Source organism: Trichosurus vulpecula, chromosome 9 (assembly GCF_011100635.1).
Source record: "Trichosurus vulpecula isolate mTriVul1 chromosome 9, mTriVul1.pri, whole genome shotgun sequence".
Lineage (NCBI taxonomy): Eukaryota > Metazoa > Chordata > Mammalia > Diprotodontia > Phalangeridae > Trichosurus > Trichosurus vulpecula.
Window position 1 is genome coordinate 116,774,125 of NC_050581.1, and position 20,891 is coordinate 116,795,015.

General features: G+C 42.9%; 1 protein-coding gene across 2 annotated transcripts in view; it reads right to left on the reverse strand.

The window, feature by feature from the left end:
- Positions 1–20,891, reverse strand: part of VIPR1 (vasoactive intestinal peptide receptor 1) — a 95,436-nt gene that overhangs the window by 26,481 nt on the left and 48,064 nt on the right. For both annotated transcript variants that reach the window (XM_036738747.1, XM_036738746.1), the window contains exon 3: positions 11,249–11,356. In XM_036738747.1, the coding sequence (XP_036594642.1) occupies positions 11,249–11,356 (108 nt within the window). The remainder of the gene's footprint in view (positions 1–11,248; positions 11,357–20,891) is intronic.

Sequence of the window (20,891 nt, forward strand, 5' to 3'; positions counted from 1 at the left end):
ATTTGGAATGATGATGCTAAGCACTCCTAGCTACCCTGACCACCCCTGTTCCTAGGCTCCCCCAGACTTTAGACCCATCCCATCACCACAGGACCGGACAACTGCTCCCCACCCCACCCCCACCCCTCAGGGCCTGGACAGCTCATCCTAACACTAACCCATGCTTCTTCCCACTCAGAGGTCTGAAGTGGGCAGACACCCTTTCCCTCTCTCTTCTCTAAACCTGAGGTGAGGGTTTGTCAAGGCATTCTTTTACAAAGAAACAAAGAGAAAACAGACAGATGCAAACAGAAGCTGGGGAACCAGGCTTTTGATCTGTACCAAAGGAACCACAGCCCCACCTTGGACAGGTTTGGCTAGTACTGCTTAGGGGACTGCTAGCCTTCATTCTGTTTAACCTCATCTGGGAGACCTGCCCTCAAATCCCCACCACTTCTCACCTTGGACATTCTAACCCCTCCCCTAGCTCAAAGAAGTATCATATAATGGAAAGAACACTGGTCCGGGGTTCAGATCTTGAATTCTACCACTTAAAGGCTATGTGACCTTAAGAAAATCCTTTCCTTACTTGAGTCTCAGTTTCTTCCATTGTACGATGAGGGTATTACACTAGATCGGGACCCTTAAGGATCCTTGAGGGGTCCATGAATAGATTTCAGGGAGTCTGTGAATTTGGATGGAAAAAATTCCATCTTTATTTTCACTAACCTCTCTCTGAAACGGAGCATTTTCTTCAATTAAGAATTTAGGCAACAGTATTAGCAGCTAAGGGAAGCAGCAGATAGAGCTCTGGGGCCTGGAGTCAGGATGACTTGTTTTCAAGAGTTCAAATGTGGCCTCAGACACTGTGACCCTGGGCAAGTCACTTCACTGTTTGCCTTAGTTTCCTCATCTGTAAAATGAGCTGGAGAAGGAAATGGCAAATGGTTCCAGTATCATTGCCAAAAAAACCAAACCCCAAATGGGATCACAAAGAGCCCAACACAACTGAAAAGAACTTAACAACAGCAGTAGTAGAGTACCAAGTCTCACCAGACTGCCTGAGGGGTCCACAACACAAAAATGGGTAAGAGCCCATGGCTAATGAAGATCTTTCTGAGGCTCTTTTGTGTTTTCAACACTCACTGATTCCTCTCTTTTTTTCTCAGTCAGTTTATGGTCTATTACCCATTTTGTGTGACACCCATCCCTGGCCTTAATTAATTAAACCTTGTGGGTTTAATTGAGATCACAGGATCATACATGGATCTGCAGAACCGAAAGATGCTTCAGCCCTTAACATGGTGCCCAGGCTCTTTACAAATGTTTGTTGACTGGAGTAGACCCACCTTCTCACTTTGTAGAAGAGAAAGTTGAAGCCAGGAGAGGGTCAGTGAGTTGCTTGAGGCCACACAGGGAGGAAGCAGAGCATGGATGTGAACTCAAGGCCACACCACTCTGCCTCAGCTCTCTTTCTATCATTTGATCCAACTGCCCTGGGGCACAAGCTCCTCAGTTTTTCCATCTACAAAATGGAGATGTTGACTCTTTACACCACTGACTTCACAGGGTCGTTGTGAGGAAAACATTCAGAGGCTCTGGAAATGGGAGTTATTATGGTTATTGTCTAGGGGACTTCTGCACCCAATCCTGGGGCTTTCCCTTTTCTCTAATCTCTGGGTCTCTGTGATCCCTGAACACTAAATCAAGCCCTCAGCCCCTGTCCCCCCAGCTCCTAGGCTTGGAGCAGGGGTATGCCAGTCTCTGGAAAATGACACATTTTCTGTTTACTTTGCATTATTAACACTTTCTTCATCATTTTCTCAAGTCTAGACAATTAACAGAACAATACATCAAGCTCTCATGGGTGGCATCTGCTGATTTTCTTGTCAATGCTCATATTCAAAATTTAACAATCAGGTTCGAGCTGGCCCCAGCACATTCTACCTCTGGCTCTGAAGGTCACATCTGGTCAGTAATTACCCTTCCTCCTCCTGAAGCTGGCAGCACAATTCAGTGCCCAAGTCTGGTACCTCTTTGCCTTCTAACCCCTGTCTCCAGGGGATCGAGACCAGGGCAAGATTTCTTAACCTGAGGCCCATGGACTTTTTTTCCTTTTAAAATATGTTTTGATGACTATTTCCATAGAATTGGTTTCCTTTATAATATATATTTTTTGTATGTGCATTTAAAAAGGGGTTCCATGGGTTTCACTAGATTGCCAAAGGGGTCCATATCACAGAAAAAAGTTAAGAACCTTTGCTCCATATCACAAGTATTCCTCAGGGTTTACTTGAAAGGGAAAAGGGAAGGTACGAGTGCAGAAATAATACACAAAGGAAAGGCTAGTTATGTAGATAAAAGCAAATGCCCTGTCCCAGATGGGGGTCCCTGAGCCCTCTCAGGGCTATAGCTCCTAGGCTTTCCTTGGCCCCCATGATCCATGTAAGGCTATTCTCTATGGTAGAGTGGACAGAGCTCTGGATCTCTTGTTGAAAGACTCCTGGGTTAAGTCTTAACTACAGGACATTGTGTCCTTCACTGTGTGACATCGGGCCAAACTCTTCCCTTCTGTAAATATGCCACATACCTCTTGGGATGAAAGGACTTTGTCAAACCTAGAGCGTCAAGAGAGGCAATTATATGCCACTGGATGAAAGACTGGCCTTGGAGGTGAAATAAACCTGGGTTGAAGTCCCTGACAAATACTCATTGTGTGACTATGGGAAAGTCTCTTAACCTTACAATGTCCCGGCAACTCCCTCTAAGAGTGTAAATCACATAGGTACTGTCAATCTGCATTAGGGGAGGGAATCTCTGCACTGGGAGATCCCCAGATGAATAAAATCATGGGTCCCACCCCCCCCCCCAAAAGCCCCAAACTATAGAATTGGGAGTGATTATAAAATGAGATAATAGCTATGTAACACAAAGAACACAAACCTGTGCTCACTCAATTAAGTCTGCCTGGAATGCCTCCCCACTTCCCGCCATTTTTGCTGAATCCAGTCCTTTGAAGTTCAGCTCAAAAGTAGTCTCTTCCAGGAGGCCTCCCTGAGGTCCTCCCAGGCCACACCAATCTCTCCTTTTTCTGAATCTGCATTAGCCTTTAGCCTCTCTCTCATGCCCTTTCTTACATTCCACCTTATGTTATAATTATCTATGTGTTTTTTCTCTCATGTTAGACTGTGAGCCCCAGGAGGCTGTTTTATTCATCTCCATCTTCTCCTGAGTGTCCTGCATGTAGTAGATATTTGCAAAATAAGTCCTGGGTTGTTGTTTTTTTAAGTACTTTAAGCGTATATAAAGCACTTTCCTAAAATCGCCCTCTGTGAGATAGATAGCTTTTATGTCAGTTATTTTGCAAACCTTAGAGTGCTACATAAGTTTTAGCTATTGTTATTAGAAGGGCTATTTTTTACAAGTTTTCTTCATTTCTCTATCCATTTTACAAGTAGAGAAACTGAGGCATAGAGATGGAAAGTGACCTGCCTGTGGTGACAGACTTAGGAAGCATCTGTGTATTTTGTGACCATAAAGCTATAGAAATATGTTACTATCATTACGACTCTCAGCAAAATAGGTTAGACTTCTTGAAGTCTTAGAGGCCCTCCTAGGCTTTATGTTTTATGTCCCTAAGACTCAGGTGGAAGTGCCCTCCCTTCAGCTCCAGGAGCGCCCCAGCACATGGGTCATCCAAGCCGGCGTCACAGACCGAATCCAGGGATGCCCAGGCTTCAGAGGGCCATCTTCCTTGGAAACAAACCCTTTGGACTTGGAGGTCAATGCCCACTTGCAGGCCTCCTCTCTGGCATCCTGAGAAGACTGGATTCTCTTACTAGTCCTTTTGCTTTCCCCCCAATTCAAGCTGACCTGTTCATGAATGTTCTTCACAAGCGGTCCTCAGCCTAGAGGAAGCAGCCTAGAGGAAGCATCTGGTTCCTTCTCCCCAGCCCCTCCCAGTCTTCTAGATCAGGGAACATTTTTATTTCCCTCAGATTTAAGAACTCCTCTGGCCCCTAGATACCACAGGAGTCCCCCTAGTCATAGGAATTTGAGCTTGAAGCAGGGCTATTTTAACAACCACTTCTGGTGGAATGGGGGAGGGTGGAGAAGAGAGGGGAAATGTACTTTAGACACCTAGGACACACTTTAATTTGCATTATTAACACTTTCTCCATCACTTTCTTAAGCATAGAAATCAACAAAACAAGAAACCAAGTCCTGGTTTATAGCATTTGCTGATTTCCAAGGTGTAAATGTTACACTGAAAACTGAAGCATTAGCTCTAGAGTAGGTGTGAGCTGGCTCCAGCACCACGGGCTGGAAGGGTCCTAGAGGTCATCTAAGCCAAACTCAGCTGACACTGAGTCCCAGGGAGAGACAAGGACTTAGGAAAAGTCAAACACCTCAGAACCAGCATTAGAAGCCAGGGTTCTTATCACTCCACCCCCTTCCCTCCTGCCTTCTGCCCCAACTCACCTCTGGAAACTGGGCCCCATTCTCACTGAGGTATCATGCACCTGGAACCAATCTCTTCTGGTTTAGCTAAAACGAGGGCAGCGTGGTGTAATGAAGGAGTGGCAAACTCAAATGAGAACAGCCACTAAATGGTGGGTAATTATGGGCTGCATGGTCACAGTTTTAAAATGTATTATGTGTGTTTTATTGCATTTTTATTTATTTTTTGTTAAATATTTCCCAATTACATTTAGGTCTGGTTCAGTGCACTCTGAAGTGCTCCAGGCCTCCCTCATGGCTAAGTTTTTGACATCTCTGGTATAATAGATAAACCCAGGAAGACCTGAGTTCAGATCTTACCTCTGATTCTTATGAGTTGTTTGACCCAAAATAAGTCACTTCACATCTAAGCCTTAGTTTCCTCATACGTAATTTGGGAATTAAAAACTGATCAAACGACCAGGTCATACAGCATACCTTGACAGCACTCAGAGCTCAAGGGAGGTCAGGTACAGTGGTGGTGAAAGAGGGTATTTGGTGGGTGGGGCCTGTAGAAGGTTTGGGTGCCAAACCCAATGTTGGCCCATTTGATTGAGTTCTGGGATTGTCTGACCAACCAAAATGGGAAACACTCTTGAGGATCTGGGCATAAAGGCTATCACCATGGGGATCCCACTAACAAACCTAGCCCAGTAGTGAGGCACATTCACTATTCGGTCCCAGTAGAGAGAGTTCAGGCTGGCCTGGACTCACACCCCTAGGAAGGAGGCAGGATTTTAACCCTTACTACCAGAGAAAGAGCCATCTTCATTCCCGCCTCTCTCCCAAAGTGTATCATTAGTACATTTTCCTCCATACCTCCCAGAACTGGTCATTAAAACCTTCACCAGCTCGCACCCCTGCTTCCAGCTCTAACTCCTATGGCTAGAAGAGACCTTAGAGATCACTTAATTGAACCCTCTCATTTTACAGAAGAGGAAACTAAGTCCCAGAGAAAGGAAGGGTTTTTGTTTAGGGAGCCAAGATCTGACACAAGTTAACTCAATTTTATAAGGCATTTGCTGAGGGCCTACTATGTACAAAGCCCCATGTTTGGTTCTAAGGATGAAAACATAGATATAGAGCACAAGTCTTACTCTAGAGAACCTATGTGTGTGCATGGTGGTGGAGGGGGGAGAGAGAGACAGAGACAGACAGAGAGACAGAGAGAACAAGAGAGACAGAGATAGAGACAGAGACAGAGAAAGAGCGGGAGAGAGAGAGACAGAAAACCAGAGACAAAGGGAAAAGGAAGGAGTGGGAGAGAGAGAGAGACAGAGAGAGAGAGAGAGAGAGAGAGAATGGGAGGAAGTAGGGGAAGGGGAGAGACAAAAACAGTACAGTAGGTCACTGTTCTTTACATTTGCATTGTTGTGGTTACTGGGTACGTTGTTTTCTTGGCTCTGCTTACTTCCCTCTGGATCAGTTCATACAGATCTTTCCATGCTTCTCTGTATTCATCACACACCCCCTTTCTATTCTATTACATCTGTGTACCACAGTTTGCCATTCTCCAATTGATGGGCATTTGCTTTGGGTCCCATTTGTAGCTATCGCAAAAAGTGCTGCTATTTAAATGTTTTGGAGTATATGTTTTTTTTTTCTCCTTATTGACTTCCTTAAGGCTATAAACCCAGTAATGGAGTTTGTGGTTCAAAAGGCATGAATATTTTAGTTATTTCATTTGCATGATTCCAAATTTTCTTTCCAAAATGTTTGTACCACTTCACCGATCCACCCACAATGTATCAGTGTGCCTATCTTCTCTGGGAAGTCTTTACAGCTTTCAAGGACATTACATCATCCAGACAGGCTGACTCTTCATCCTGGATATGCCATGCAGTAGCCTAGCCACAGCAACCCAGTGAGATCTGGGAGCAGATCATTTCCAGAAAATGTCCAAAGGGTAAGCTCAAACTTTTCCCTCCAAGCCTAGCAGGACTCCCTACTGGTCCTTTGGGCCTATTACTAATGACCTAGAAGGCCTTTTTCTTTTAAGTTTGGCCCATGACTTTTATTCTTATAGTCATTTCCAAATATACTGCTCCTTTCATATACACACCAAGCCAGTGAGCTTTCCCTAGTAACTGAGGAAAATAGTTAAGTCACACCAACTGATAAGAGCTATTACCTGCATCTGAATACTGTATGCAACATTTCCCACCCATGTTCCTTCACCTCTCCAGTGAAAGGAGAGAGGCACATTTTCTAGGAAGCTTTTGATCTGGCTCTCCTGGGCAGACTGTTTGTTACCTAACTTACCTCCTCAGCACCCTGCTATTTAAGGACTTCTGCCTATCCATTATGGACTTATAATCTCTGAAAGACCCCTAAATTAGTCTCAGACCAAATCTCTACTATACTAGAGTCCTCATCCCACCCCCAACCTACATGCCAAACATACCAGTATGCACTTTTAGTAAAAAAATGTATCTGGGTAAGATTATGGAAGGGGCAGCTAGGTGGATAGTGTCAGGCTTGGAGTCATGAAAAATTCATCTTCCTGAGTTCAAATCCAGTCTCAGATAGTTACTAGCTATGTGATCCTGGGCAAGTCACTTCACCTGGTTTGCCTCAGTTTTTTCATCTGTAAAATGAGCTGGAGAAGGAAATGGCAAACCACTCCAGTATCTTTGCCAAGAAAACCCCAAATGGGGTCATGAAGAGTTGGAGACAACTGAACAAAAAGACTAAGGATGCCTGAGTATGGGTTACCCACTCTGCTGGAGGAATAAATTCAAGTCTCATGGAGAAAAAATATGTCTCCCAACCTTGGGAGCCCGTAGCTCAGAGGGCCAGGCCCTCATGTAGTGTCTAAAGGAGAGGGGCTCAGCACAATCGTCTCTCATATCTAGCCACATTTCTCCATTTACACAGCCGCCCCTTCCCTGGAACACTGAAATAACTTCCTGATGGGCAACCCCACCTCCAATCTTTTTTCTTTCTGATCTGTCATCCATACAGCTACAAAATTGATCTTCCAAAAGCACCAATCTGCCCATGTCACTCACATGCTCAAAAAGCTTCTTTGGCTCCCCAGTAAAATGCACTCTTCTGTTTGGTATATCATGCCCTTCACAAGCTGTCCAGACTTCCATTCATACTATTCCCCACACACTCTAATTTCCAGCCAATTGGCTCTTTTGCTGATCCCCACACATGACATTCCTTTTTCTTTCTCCATGCTTCATATATAGGCTGTCCTCCATGCCTGGAATGCTCCTCCTCCTTAATTTCATCCCTTGGAATTTTTAGCTCCCTTCAAGGCTCAACTCAAGAGCCAGCTTCTACGGGAGGATTTTCATGATCCCTGCTCCATTCCCTCCTCCAAACCTGCTCAAAGGTGTAAGGGCTCTCCCCACTCCAAAATTCCTTTCCTCTCCAGCCTAAACAGGAGGGAGAAATAGATATTTGAGTGCTCAGAGCCCTGGGCTAAGGTGGAGAAGTCCAGAGCTTTTGTCTCTGTTCTGCCATTAACTCTCTAAATGCCTTCACTTCCCCTTTCTGGATCTCAGATTCTCCTCAAAAAAATGAGAAAGTTGGGCTAGATCAGCGGTTCTCAACCTTTTTTGTGTCATGGACCCCCTTGGCAGTCTGATGATGACAGCCTATAGACTTCTTAGAAGAATGTGTTTAAATATATAAAATAAGATACATAGGATTACAAGGGAAACAAATTATATTGACAGTTATCAAAACACTTACAAAGCAGGTTAAGAAGTCCCAGACTTCTAAGGTCCCTTCCAGCCCTAACATTCTATGTTTTAAAGTCCTTTCCATTTCCAACATTCTGAGTCTATGCCCCCCACTTAAGCTGAGAAGGCGGTTAGGTGGGAAAGCTGGTGGACCAGACTCCTCAGGCTTTGGAGCAGCGACTAAGGAACCGGATGGTAAGAATTGAGAATTTTGTTCCAGAAATGTAGGATCATCAGTCATTAGAACAAGAGGATACCTCAGAGGCCATCTAGTTCAACCCCATCACTTTATAGATGAGAAAACTGAGGCCTAGAGATTTGAACCCAAGTCTTTCTGACTTCCTTATTCACTATGCAGTGACTGCAGATAGCCCACTTTGGGACACAGAGGGTGACAGCTGATGGAGCTTCTGCTCCAGGGCAGCAACCAAGGAGTTAATATCATTTGGCCGGCAAGAAGCCAGGGCCCCTGAGGAGAGGAGAACCTTTCCAAGTTCAAGTAGAAAAAAAAATCAGAACCTTAATGAGAAATTTAATTAGCCCCAACTATTCCAGGAAGCTGAGAGAAGGTGAGGCTAGGGAATTTGACAACCAGCTAATGCTTAGCTATACTGATGCTTTCCAGCCAGGAGACATCACTGCCTTGTTCACTCAGGACCGGAGACAGGTTTGATCTTCAGCTCAACTCCAAAAACATCTCTTCCAGGCTGCCTTCATAGATTACCTCCCACCCCCAACCATGAATCCATAGCCTTCCCAGTTAGATGTAACACAGCACTTTGTTTGCAACCATCTGAGGCTTCTGTAAAATGTATCATGGTGATGGATGCTAGCAGCTAGAAGCTCAGTAAAGGCAGGCCTTCTTTTCCCCTAGTTCTGGGCATAGGGGTTTAATAAGTGTGTTACGTCAGAAAATACCATGGCCCCCCACTTTTTCCTGAACTATTGTAATAGCCTTGGAACTACTTCAGCCCCACCCTTCAATCTAACTACTTCACCTATCACCTGAGTAGTCTTCCTAATACACAGCTCTGACCATGGTGTTCAAAAACCTTCACTGGCTCCCTAAGAACCATGAAATAAAAAACTCATTCTAGATTCTCTACAGCTCCCAGCACACCCATTCCACTTTATTCCCCTTTGAGGATCCTACATTTCAACCAAATTGGATTTTACTAGCCCTCCCCTAATCTTATCTAACCATCTCCTACCTCTGTGCTTTTGCCCAGGCTGGTGCTTATGCCTGGAATTCCATCTCTCATCTTTGCTTAGCGAATGCCTGAGTCAGGTGCTACTTCTTCCATAATCTCTTCCTTCCACAATCTGCTCAGCCCAAAGTGACCTGTACCTCTTCTAATTTTTCTGTTTTGCCTCCTCTTCCTTTCTCTGTATCTCTGTCTACCTTTTATTACCCTTCATTTGTCTACATGTCTTATGCTTTCTGCCAGATTGTAAGTTACCAGATGGCAGGGGATGTGTGGTTTTTCATCTTTGTATTTCTAATGCCAAGCAAGGTCCCCGCACATAGTAGGCATTTAATAAATATTTGTTGAATTGTCTGGTTTGCATTAGCACACCCTAAATATTGCTCCCATCCTAACTACTGACATTTCCATCGAGGACACATTCCTTCAATTTTGTATTTTCCCGACGATCACAGCATAGCATCATCCTAGAATGCTATGGCTGAGCATTTGTGATGCTTTCCAGGAATGAGTTTGCAAGACTGACCCTTCAAAAGGCAGTTAATACTAGGACATCAGACCTGGAAAGAACTTTAGAGAAATAAAGTCCAGCACTGTCACTTTACAGATGAGGAAATCAAGGCCCAAAGAGGGGAAAAAACTTCCCCAAAGTCATACAGGGATTTAATGCCAGAGCAGAGCCTAAAGGCCAGAATTTCAAGTATTAATGCCTATGATTCAGGTAGCTGCTGAAGCCTAGGTTATGGTTTTGTAGTCTATATAGCTGGCCTTTTCAAAGATCATCTGAACATCGGGTTAAATCATATGACTGCAATTGATTTTGCCTTTTTTTAACAAAAATAAATTTTACTAAATTAAATAAATTATATTCTGCTCTATAAACTTTAATTAAACATCTTCTATGAACAAGTATCTGTGCTGGGCACAAGGGATATAAAGATGAAAAATGACATAGTCCCTGCCCTCAATGAGGTTACAAACTTTTTGGGGTGGGTAATAAGTATATATAATTAATAAATTGTAACAATTAAATGATTACAGTTATAAATAAATAATATACAATTCATCGTTGGATTTAAAAAAAACAACTAGGTACAATACAGTACCACTGTTACTAAACTTCCATTGTTATACAATCATCATATAATCTTTTCTGGTTTTATTTTCAAATTGGAATCAATCATTTTGCCTTTCCTGGAATTTCTATAGCACTTACTGTCTAAATGCCCATTTCAATCCTGGGTCACACTCAGTCCTAACTTGTTCCTTCAGAAGCTAGCTCTTTTCCTCCTCTATTTTCCCAGTCTATGAGGTTCCTGAGGGTAGAGTCTCAGGCTGCTATCCCTCTTTCTCTCCTTCTTAGACTGTGAGATCCCCGAGGACAGAGCCACCTCTGCCTCTCCTCTCTGCTTGATCCTCCTCTTTCTCCTCAGATGAAGAGCTCTCTAAAGTGGAACCTAATTCTATCTCTCTTCCTATCCACCTCCTCCTCCTCTCCTTGGTCTCCCACCCTCCACTGCAAACTCCTTGAGGGCAGGGTCTCTGTCTGCTCTTTCTCTATTTCTCTCACACTCTATGTTCACCAAATGCCTTTTTCATTTCTTCTTCTGTAACCCACCAGACTGTAAACTCCTTGAGGGCAAAGCCTACCCTACCCTACCAACTACCTCTTCCACACTGTAGCTGGTCACATCACAAGGCTGGATACACAGGGATCTCAGGAAAGTCTTGATGACAGGTTAATTGAGAGATCAGGTTAAAGCCCATCATGTTCCAGGGATGAGAGTTCTGCATACTGACTGCTAACCCCTCTGCTTGCCTGCCCTCCTCCCCACCCTCAGACCAGACTCTTAATGTGATGTCACTTACCATGGTTTGGGAACAAGAGTTCAAAGATCTTGGGGCAGGGCTTGGTGACCACCTGGCCCCAGGCAGCTGGTGGCCAGCACGTGATATTGTCCCACATGGGCTGGCAGCCTGGAAGGGAAGAGCAAAGAGAGAAAGGAGAGAAAACGTTAAACATGGCCCTGGCCATTCTTGACTATGCAAATCTCAGCTTTGTTATTTATTAGTTGTAGTGCTTTGGGCCAGTTACCTCCTCTCTTGGGGACTGGTTTTTCTTATCTGTAAAGCAAGAGTATGTGGGACAAGGACTAGTCTTGATCAGTGGTTCTCAGTGTGGCCCAGTGATTCCTTGGGTTCCCTGGGACCCTTTCAGGGCATCTGTAGGGTCAAAATTATTTTTATAGTAATAAGATATTTTAATTGCTAATATGGTACATATCAACAGATATAACCTATATAAGCAAAAGTTCTTTAAGGAGTCCTCAATAATTTATAAGAGTATAATAGAGTCCTGAGACCAGAAAGTCTGAGAAATATTGGATGATCTTTAAAATTCTTTCCTTTTGAATGAATGACTTTATGATTCCTCCCCACCCTCTTCTCGTTCTTCCAACCTCTCTGCCTTCTTCCTCAGCTCTTATCCCCTCTGCTACCCCAAGCTCAGCTAACAACATTTTATATAGACCTTGAAAGTTTCCATCATGATTTCCCCACAACAACCTATGTGGTTCATGGGTTATTATCCACATTTCATAGATGAAGGAACTGAAGCCCAGGGTCACAGCTAGTGAGCATACTGGTGAATAATCAGTCCATATTTATTAAGCATCTCCTATGGGCCAGGCACTGTGCTAAGTTCTGGAGATACAAAAAGAGGCTGTGAGCTCACAATTTGATGGGGGCAACAATAAGCAACAAATATGTACAAACAAGCTATTACAGACAGGACATATAGGAAACAGTTAAAGAGAGAAGGCACTAGAACTAAGAGGGTTTGGGAAAGGTTTCTTGTAGTAGATGGAATTTTATTTGTCTCTTAAAGAAAGCCAGAGAAGGCAATAGGCAGAGATGAGAGAGAACATTCCAGTCATGGGAGACAGCCAAAGAAAATGCCTGGAGCCCAAAGATGGAGTGTCTTGTTTGTGTAACAGCCAAGAAGCCAGTGTCACTGGATGGAAGAGTATGTGTCCCTGAGCAAGGTGTAAGAAGACTGGAAAGGTAGGAGGAGGCTAGGTTATGAACACCAAATAAAGGATTTTGTATTTGGTCCTACAGGCAATGGGAAGTCAATGGACTTTATTGAATAGTGAGGTGATCTGGTCAGACCTGCACTCAAGGAAATCCCTTTGGTGGCTGAATGGAGAATGGATTGGAGTGGGGAGAGACTTGAGGCAGGCAGACCCACACAGTAGACTGTGATAACAATCCTGCTGTGATGTGATGAGGGCCTGCATAACAGTGGTGGCAGTATTTTTCATTTCTTCCTCTGTACCCCGCTGGACTGTGAAGTAATAAAGCAGAAGAAATAATGAAAAGGCAGAAGAAAAATATGGAATACTTTGGAGAGTCCTCACTGAGCTTGGTTCTGTGATTAATTTATTGATTTGCCTGTCAACCTGTGGCTTCCCATCTCCTAGAGTGTTTTATAGAGGGCCTACATCACAGTCAGGGATCTTTAGAGTTGGAAGGAAGAAAGGAAAGAAGGAAGGGAGGAAGGAAAGGATAAGGAAGGAAGGAAGGAAGGAAGGAAGGAAGGAAGGAAAGAAGAAAGGAAGGAAGGAAGAAAAGAAGCAAGGAAGGAAGGAAAGAAGGAAGGAAGGAAGGAAAGAAGGAAGGAAGGAATGAGGAAGAAAGGAAGAAAGGAAGGAAGGAAGGAAAGAAAGAAGGAAGGAAGGAAGGAATGAGGAAGAAAGGAAGGAAAGAACGAAAGAAGGAAGGAAGGAAGGAAGGAAGGAAGGAATGAGGAAGGAAGGAAGGAAGTGTTTCCACGATCCGGCTAGCAGCTTCTGTGGGGGTGTAAGATCCACCAACAACCAGCACCCAGAAAGCTGCCAACATGCTGCAAAAGCACAGGTTCTTTTGATCTGCTTTAGTAAGGAAAGCAACGTTAACGGGTTGACAAGCTTACTTTAATTCAGCATACAAATATCATTCACTTAGTTCAGGGGAAAAGACCAGCACCCTGAACTTCAGAGCAAAATACAAACAAATTACAAGCATCAACAGACAGACCCAATACAATTCATAGTTACCAACATATAGGTTCAGCCCGGGAGCTCAGAACGAGGGCTGGCCCAGAGTCACTCGCGCCACCACTGCTGTGGGTAAAAGCTCCAAAGAAGAGGAAAATCAACTCCTGGTTTTATATCTTTTTCAGGGTCAGGGGTGAGTCACACATGCGACTCACCCACGTGACCTAAAATTGTCACAAAGAGGTGACTTAAACTCACGTGGTCTAAGAGCCTCTGATGTCCCAAACCTATCACTCAAACTCATGGTGTAAACTAAGTCCTAAACTAAGTTAGCCCCACTTGGGGCCCCACCTTGGTTACCAAGTCACACCCACATAGGTTTTACACCTAATAGGGGTTTGGGCCTGGGGCTTAGCACCTAGTAAGGCTCAATGAAATACACTGAATTACTCAAAGGAAACAAAAGCCAACTAAGTGCTAAGAGCCCATTTTGCTTACCAACACAGGAAGGAAGGAAGGATGGAAGGAAAGAAGAAAGGAAGGAAGGAAAGAAGGAAGGAAGGAAGGAAAGAAGGAAGGAAGGAAGAAAGGAAAGAAGGGAGGAAGGAAGGAAAGAAGGAAGGAAGGAAGGAAGGAAAGAAGGAAGGAAGGAAAGAAGGAAGGAAGGAAAGTAGGAAGGAAGGAAGAAAGGAAAGAAGGAAGGAAGGAAGAAAGGAAGGAAGGAAGGAAGGGAGGAAGGAAGGAAAGAAGGAAGGAAGGAAGGAAAGAATGAAGGAAAGAAGGAAGGAAGGAAGGAAAGAAGGAAGGAAGGAAAGAAGGAAGGAAAGAAAGAAACATTAAGTGCCTACTATGAGCCAAGTACAGTGCTAAGTGCTTTACAAACATCTCATTTTATCCTCACAACAACCCTGAGAGGTGGATACTATTATTATTCCCATCTTACATTTGAGGAAACTGAGACAAACAGAGGTTAAGTGACTTGCCCAGGGTAGCACAGCTGGTAAGTGCCGGAGGCTGGATTTGAGCTCAGATCTTCCTGAATCCAGGCCCAGCGCTCTATCCACTGCACCATCTGGCCACCAAGGTGTCCACGTCCAACCCAACCATTTACGGATAGAGAAACTGAGGCTTAGAGAGGGGAAGGAAGTAGTCCAACTAGTAAATGGCAGAATCAGAACTCTAACTCAGGTCTTTAGACTCTAAATCCAATCTTCTTTCCACTATTTTCCAGATGCCTTCCTGAGCTCCATCCTATATATAAACACGAAACATAAACACACTCTGATAGTAATGCTGAGAGAGTTGAGAACCAAAGGAAGAGGACATGTTCCCATCCCTATGGAGTATGAGAGAGGGTCACAGTGTCCACCTGGTCTGAGAGGGAGACAGCACACTAATAATAACTCATGAGAGCTCGAAAAGCCATTTAAGGAAAATATCATTAATTCAAACCAAACCGAGCATAATTGAACTTTGTGAGAAGGTCGGAAGCCTTCCAGGAAATGCTGGATGGTTACTTGGGAATGTTGTTGGGAGGGAATGGGATCCTGCTCACATACGGGTGAAATCAGATGATCAGAAGACTTATGGCCAGAAGAGGGATCATCTAGTCCAACCCCTCTCAATTTACAGAAGAGGAAACTGAGACCAGGAGAGGGAGAAGCCTTGCCTGTGAAAGTCAATAGAAAATCTCCCTCCAGGGCAGGGTCCAGGTCTATGCCCCCAGCAATGGGCTGGCACAAAAGGGACCTGATGATGTGAGATTCAGTCTCTCACCAAGAGCCCTTTCTACTCAATATGAAATACACGTGCTTATTTTCAGGGATACAGAGGAACTGTGTTTGGATCGAGGTCAACCCATTCCCCTGAGCAAGCCTGGGTCTCTGTTTCCATCTTTCCCCATTCAATAAATTTGTTAATCTGGCCTTTTTCAAGCCCTCCCAAGTCTCAGAATCTTGCTGGAACCCCACTGAAAACCTGGTTGCTGGGAGCTGTGGTTTTAAGAAAGACATTGGGAATTTAAAAATAAAAAATTGTCCACCTCTGGGGAGGCCCATGAGCAAGTTATTTGAATGTCAACCTAGCTGGACTCTCTGGGGAACTTGCTTTTCCTCAGTTAACCCTTAGATTCCTTCTTTCAGAGACAGTATGAGCCCTGGAGGCTGGGGAGCTCAGTTTGAGGAAGACAGAAGGGAAGGGAAAGGAGAGAAGGGCATAAGTATTCATTAAATGCCTACTATATGTCAGGTAAATACTTTATCCCAGACAGACAAAGTTTGATTAGAACAAGGGTTCTTAAACCTTCCCAAGGCATCTGTGGATAGATTTCAGTGGGTCTGTGAACTTGAATCTTTATTTTACTATAACTGGTTCTTTTTTGTCATCCTATAACTTTCATTTTACGCACTTAAAAATATTATTCTGAGATGGGATCCATGGACTTCACTAGACTTCCAAACAGGTACATGACACAAAAAATCCTTAGATTAGAGGGTTAAGACTCACCTTCTATGAAACAGTAAGAGAACAGGATAAAGACAATATATAATCCAGGGTTGGAATTGGGTTTGAGCCATAAAGATTAGAGGAGGCCAGAGAGGTGGGAGAGACCAGTGTGGGCTCTGAAGATCAGGGACAGCTTCCTCCAGAAAGAAGACCTTCTTCAGGCCTTGCAAAAAAGAGTTTTTCGATAGATGGATAGATGGAAGGATGGATGGATGAGTGGATGGATGGATGGATGGATGGATGCATAGGTAGATAGATAGATAGATAGATAGATAGATAGATAGATAGATAATTGATGCCAGACACTGTGCTCAGTTCTGGGGACAAAAATAGAAACAAACAAGAGTTCCTACCCTCAAGGAGCATAATTTTTAATGGGGGAAGACAACATATTAAAGGGAGGTAGAAAGTGAGGGTGGGAAAAGGTAGTGGGGCAGGGGTAAGATTCCTGGAGATGTAGAGAAGTCCAGAGAGTGAGTTGCAGTAGGGGAGAGCTGAAGCGAGCATGGCTGGGGCCCTTTCTGAAATGTCAGTCCAAACCAAGGAATCAGCAATCAGGAAAGTGGGACCACAGGGAGGAGGTGTCTCCAGGGTGGGAAGATGGTTATAATAGAGGCAAAGTATATCCACAGTGGGAGCCAGAAAATCAAGATTTTAGTCCTGGTTCTACCCCTAACAGACTGTGTTACCTTGACAAACCACTTTTCTCGGCATAATTTTCCTAATTAAAAAATAAATAAAAATTCCCTCATTTTAAAATTGATGTGGTTGACCAAGATGACCTTAAAGGTTCCTTTCTGCTCTGATATTCTATGAGTCTATAAAACACAGCATCTCAGAGTTCTAAGAGACCTCAGGGACCATCCAGTCCCATGTCACTGTATGATAATCCCCTCTGTGACATGCCCAACAAGTGGTGATCCGGGCTTCCATTACCTCCCAAGGGAGTTCATCCTATTTTTTGTGTACCTAAAATTGTGAAGAAATTCCCCCTTATATCTTGCCTATATCTGCCTCACTACAACTTCCATTCAGTGCTATTAATTTCACCCTCTGAGACAGAACAGAACAAATCAAATCCCCTTTCCACATGACATCCCTTCAAATGCTAAAAGGAGGCTACCATGTTGTGCCTGAGTCTTCTCTCCTTCAGACTGAACTCCCCTCATTTCTTAAAGCATTCTTTGTTTGGCATGACCTCCAGGCCCTTCATTATCCTGGCCACTTCATTTTGGAAATTCTGCAACTTATCTACACCATTTTCTAAAATATAGCACTCAACACTGAAAAAAAACACTCCATCTGCGTCCTCAAAAGGCCAAAGCATAGAGGGACTTTCACTTTCCTTGTCCTGGATATTATGCCTCTCTCAGTATAGCTTAAGAGCAAACTAGCATTTTGGGCTTCCATGTTACATCATAGACTCTTTTTTTAACATTAAATTTTGATTTTCTTTTTTCTCAATTAATTACACATAAACAAAAAAATTTTTAATCCATTAAAAAAATTTAGTTCTAAATTCTCTCCCTCTTTTCCCTCTCCCCTTATTGAGGTGAGCAATTTGATATGGATTATACATGTATAGTCAGGCAAAAGATTTCTATATTACCCATGTTACAAAAGAAAACGTTGACAAAAAACTCAAGAATAATAAAGTTTTTTAAAAGTATGCTTCAATCTGCATTCAGATCTCATCAATTCTTTCTCTGGAGGTGGATAGCATTTTTCCTCACAAGTCCTTTGGAATTGTTTTGGATCATTGTATCATAGAGAACAGCTAAGTCATTCATAGTTGACTGTTGAACAATATTGCTGCTACTATGTACAATGATTTCCTGGTTCTGCTCATTTCATGTTGCATCAGTTCATATAAGTCTTCCCAGGTTTTTCTGAAAGCATCCTGCTCATTATTTCCTATAGCACAATAGTATTACATCACAATCATATTCCACAACTTATTCAGCCATTCCTTGATTGATGAGCATCCCCTCAACTTCTAATTCTTTCCACCACAAAAAGAGCTGCTATAAATATTTTTTACATATAGGTCCTTTTCCTTCTTAAAAAATCTCTTTGGGATACAAATTCAATAGTGCTGGGTTGAAGGGTATATGCAGTTTTATAGCCCTTTGGGAATAATTACAAATTGCTCTCCAGAATGGTTGGATCAGTTCACAACTCCACCAACAATGCATTAGTGTCCCTATTTTTCCACATCCCTTCCAACATTTGTCATTTTCCTTCTGTTATATTAACCAATCTGACAGGTGTGAGGTGGCACCTCAGAGTTGTTTTAACTTGCATTTCTCTAATCTGTTATGATTTAGAGTATTTTTTCATATGACTGTAGATAGCTTTTATTTTTCTTCTGTAAACTGCCCATTCATATCCTTTGACCATTTATCAATATTCTTGTTTCTGCTTTTTTTCTTTTAATGATCTTAGTCCCCTTATGTTAATTTCCTAGTAATATTTCCTTTCAAGCTACCTTGGATTGGTTAAGAAAGGGTTTGAATCTGGTGGAGAGAGAGATTGGAAAACCAAGACAACCATTTGACTGCGGACATTGCATTATTTCCATTTAAAAGATGATCATATTGGGTTCTTGGGAGATTTGCATAATTAAAAGAGCTGGGCAGCCATTACAAAAGAGAAGGAGAGGAGAAAACAGCTGAGTGGGAATGAGGGACAGAGAGAGGGGGGGGGGGAGCTGGAAAGGAAGGGCTAGAGGAGGCAAACTTTGGTAAAGAGAAATGACAGTTCTTGCCTTGGGAGAATGAGCCAAACTGGTCCCTTCCTTCATGGGGAAATTATCATTTCAACTTTGAATTGTCTTTTCTGTGGTCATTTAGAGGAAGGAAGGTCCCCAATCTGCATTTAAATGGAATGATTCCAGGAAGCACAGAATTGAGTAAGGGCTCTGTCCCTCCCTTCCCCCAGGATGCAGTGGATATATTGAAATTGACAGCTGCTTTTTGTAAAAGAAAAAGCCATTTGCTCTAATAAGGATTGGTCTTTTCTGCAGACTAGGTAGGTTACTAGACTTTGGCGTGTTGTTTCAGAGGTACGGAAGCTCCCATGTCATCCCACCCCCCCTAAAAATGTCTCCTCCTTCCAATGACTGAAGCTTTCAGTTCCACCATTGTAGTTTTTCAGGCCTTTTGGCTTAAGATTGATGCTCTCTAAATGCAGTAACTGCCAGAGGGAGGAATACATTAAGCTGTTTTCAATCATTTACACCATAGTGTGAGTGGAAAAACTGAGAGACCATTTCAGAGGAAGGGATAAGGAGAATGCATGTGCAAGGGAAGGGAAATGTGCTACAGTGGAAAGGGTTCTATCTCGGAGTCAAAAAACTTTGGCTCAAATCCCACTGATGAGGGTACAGTCTCTGGGAATCCCCTTGAACCTGATGGGATACAGTCTCTGGGAACCCCCTTGAATCTGGAGTACAGTCTCTGGGAACCCCCTTGAACTCTCCTTGAATCTTCCCACTAGATCTGGCCTTTGCCTAAGGCCGTAAGCCTTTCATTATCCAGGCCCAAATCTCTACCTGGCTTAATCCTCTATTTGAGCAATTTAAAAAAAATTTTTGTTATTATTATTTTTCATTATTTATTTATTTAATATGTTTAGTTTTCAGCATTGATTTCCACAAGAATTTGAATTACAAATTTTCTCCCCATTTCTACCCTCCCCCCACTCCAAGATGGCATATATTCTGATTACCCCATTCCCCAGTCAGCCCTCCCTTCTGCCACCCCACTCCCCCCCCCCCATCCCCTTTGTGGAACATTTTATACCATTTTATATCATTTTTGTAATTTCAATAGGACTCAGAGCCTGAACTAATTAACCAGAAGAAGAGTCTGGACTTAACAGTTTCTTTGTTCTCTGAGTAAGCTCAGAGAGCCTCTTCTTATGTCAACACACTCAGATAGAGCCTTCCTTTCTCTGTCCATGGCCATTAAGGGTGAAAACCTTGACCCCAGACACCATCTTGAATTATGTGACTTTTTCTTATCTTAATATTTTATGGGCATATACTATGTTATGGAATGTTAATGGCAAATTAAACACAGAGATCCTAGGTTGTAATTTCAATTGACACTTTGTCAACTATCTGACTTATTGTATTTACAATCTATTCCATTAAGGAAAATCCTTGTCTTGTATCATAATTAACATACATGGGGGTCATAAAAGTGATGTAATGCAGGCTGCTGTGTTGGGACCAAAAAAAATGTGTTTGAGCTTACTCATGTCTTTGTTCAGGGAGTCAGACTTAGTCTGGCCCCCATGCATGCATGTATCCGCTAAGTTTAAAGGGAATGAATAAATAAAGGTATAAGTAATATGAATTTTTCTATCACTTAGCCTGTTGTTTCCTTCAACAAAACTTTCATGTTTAACACCTTTTCCCTTACTTTCTTGTAGGGCAAGATAGATTTCTATGCCCCATTGCCTGTAAATCTTATTTCCTAGTTGCATGCAAAAACTTTTTTTTTTGAACATCTGCTTTTAAAACTTTGAGTTCCAAATTCCCTCCCCTCTTCCCTCCCCACCCACCCTCCCTAAGAAGGCAAGCAATTCAACATAGGCCACATGTGTATTATTATGCAAAACCCTTCCACAATACTCATGTTGTGAAAGACTAACTATATTTTGCTCCTTCTTATTCTATCCCCCCTTATTCAATTTTCTCCCTTGACCCTGTCTCTTTTCAAAAGCATTTGCTTTTGATTACCTCCTCCCCCTATCTGCACTCCCTTCTATCATTCCCTCTTTTTTTATCTCCTTCCCCCTTCTTTCCTGTGGGGTAAGATACTCAATTGAGTGTGTATGTTATTCCCTTCTCAGGTCAAATCCAATGAGAGCAAGATTCACTCATTCCCCCTCACCTGCTCCCTCTTCCCTTCCAACAGAACTGCTTTTTCTTGCCACTTTTATGTGAGATAATTTACCCCATT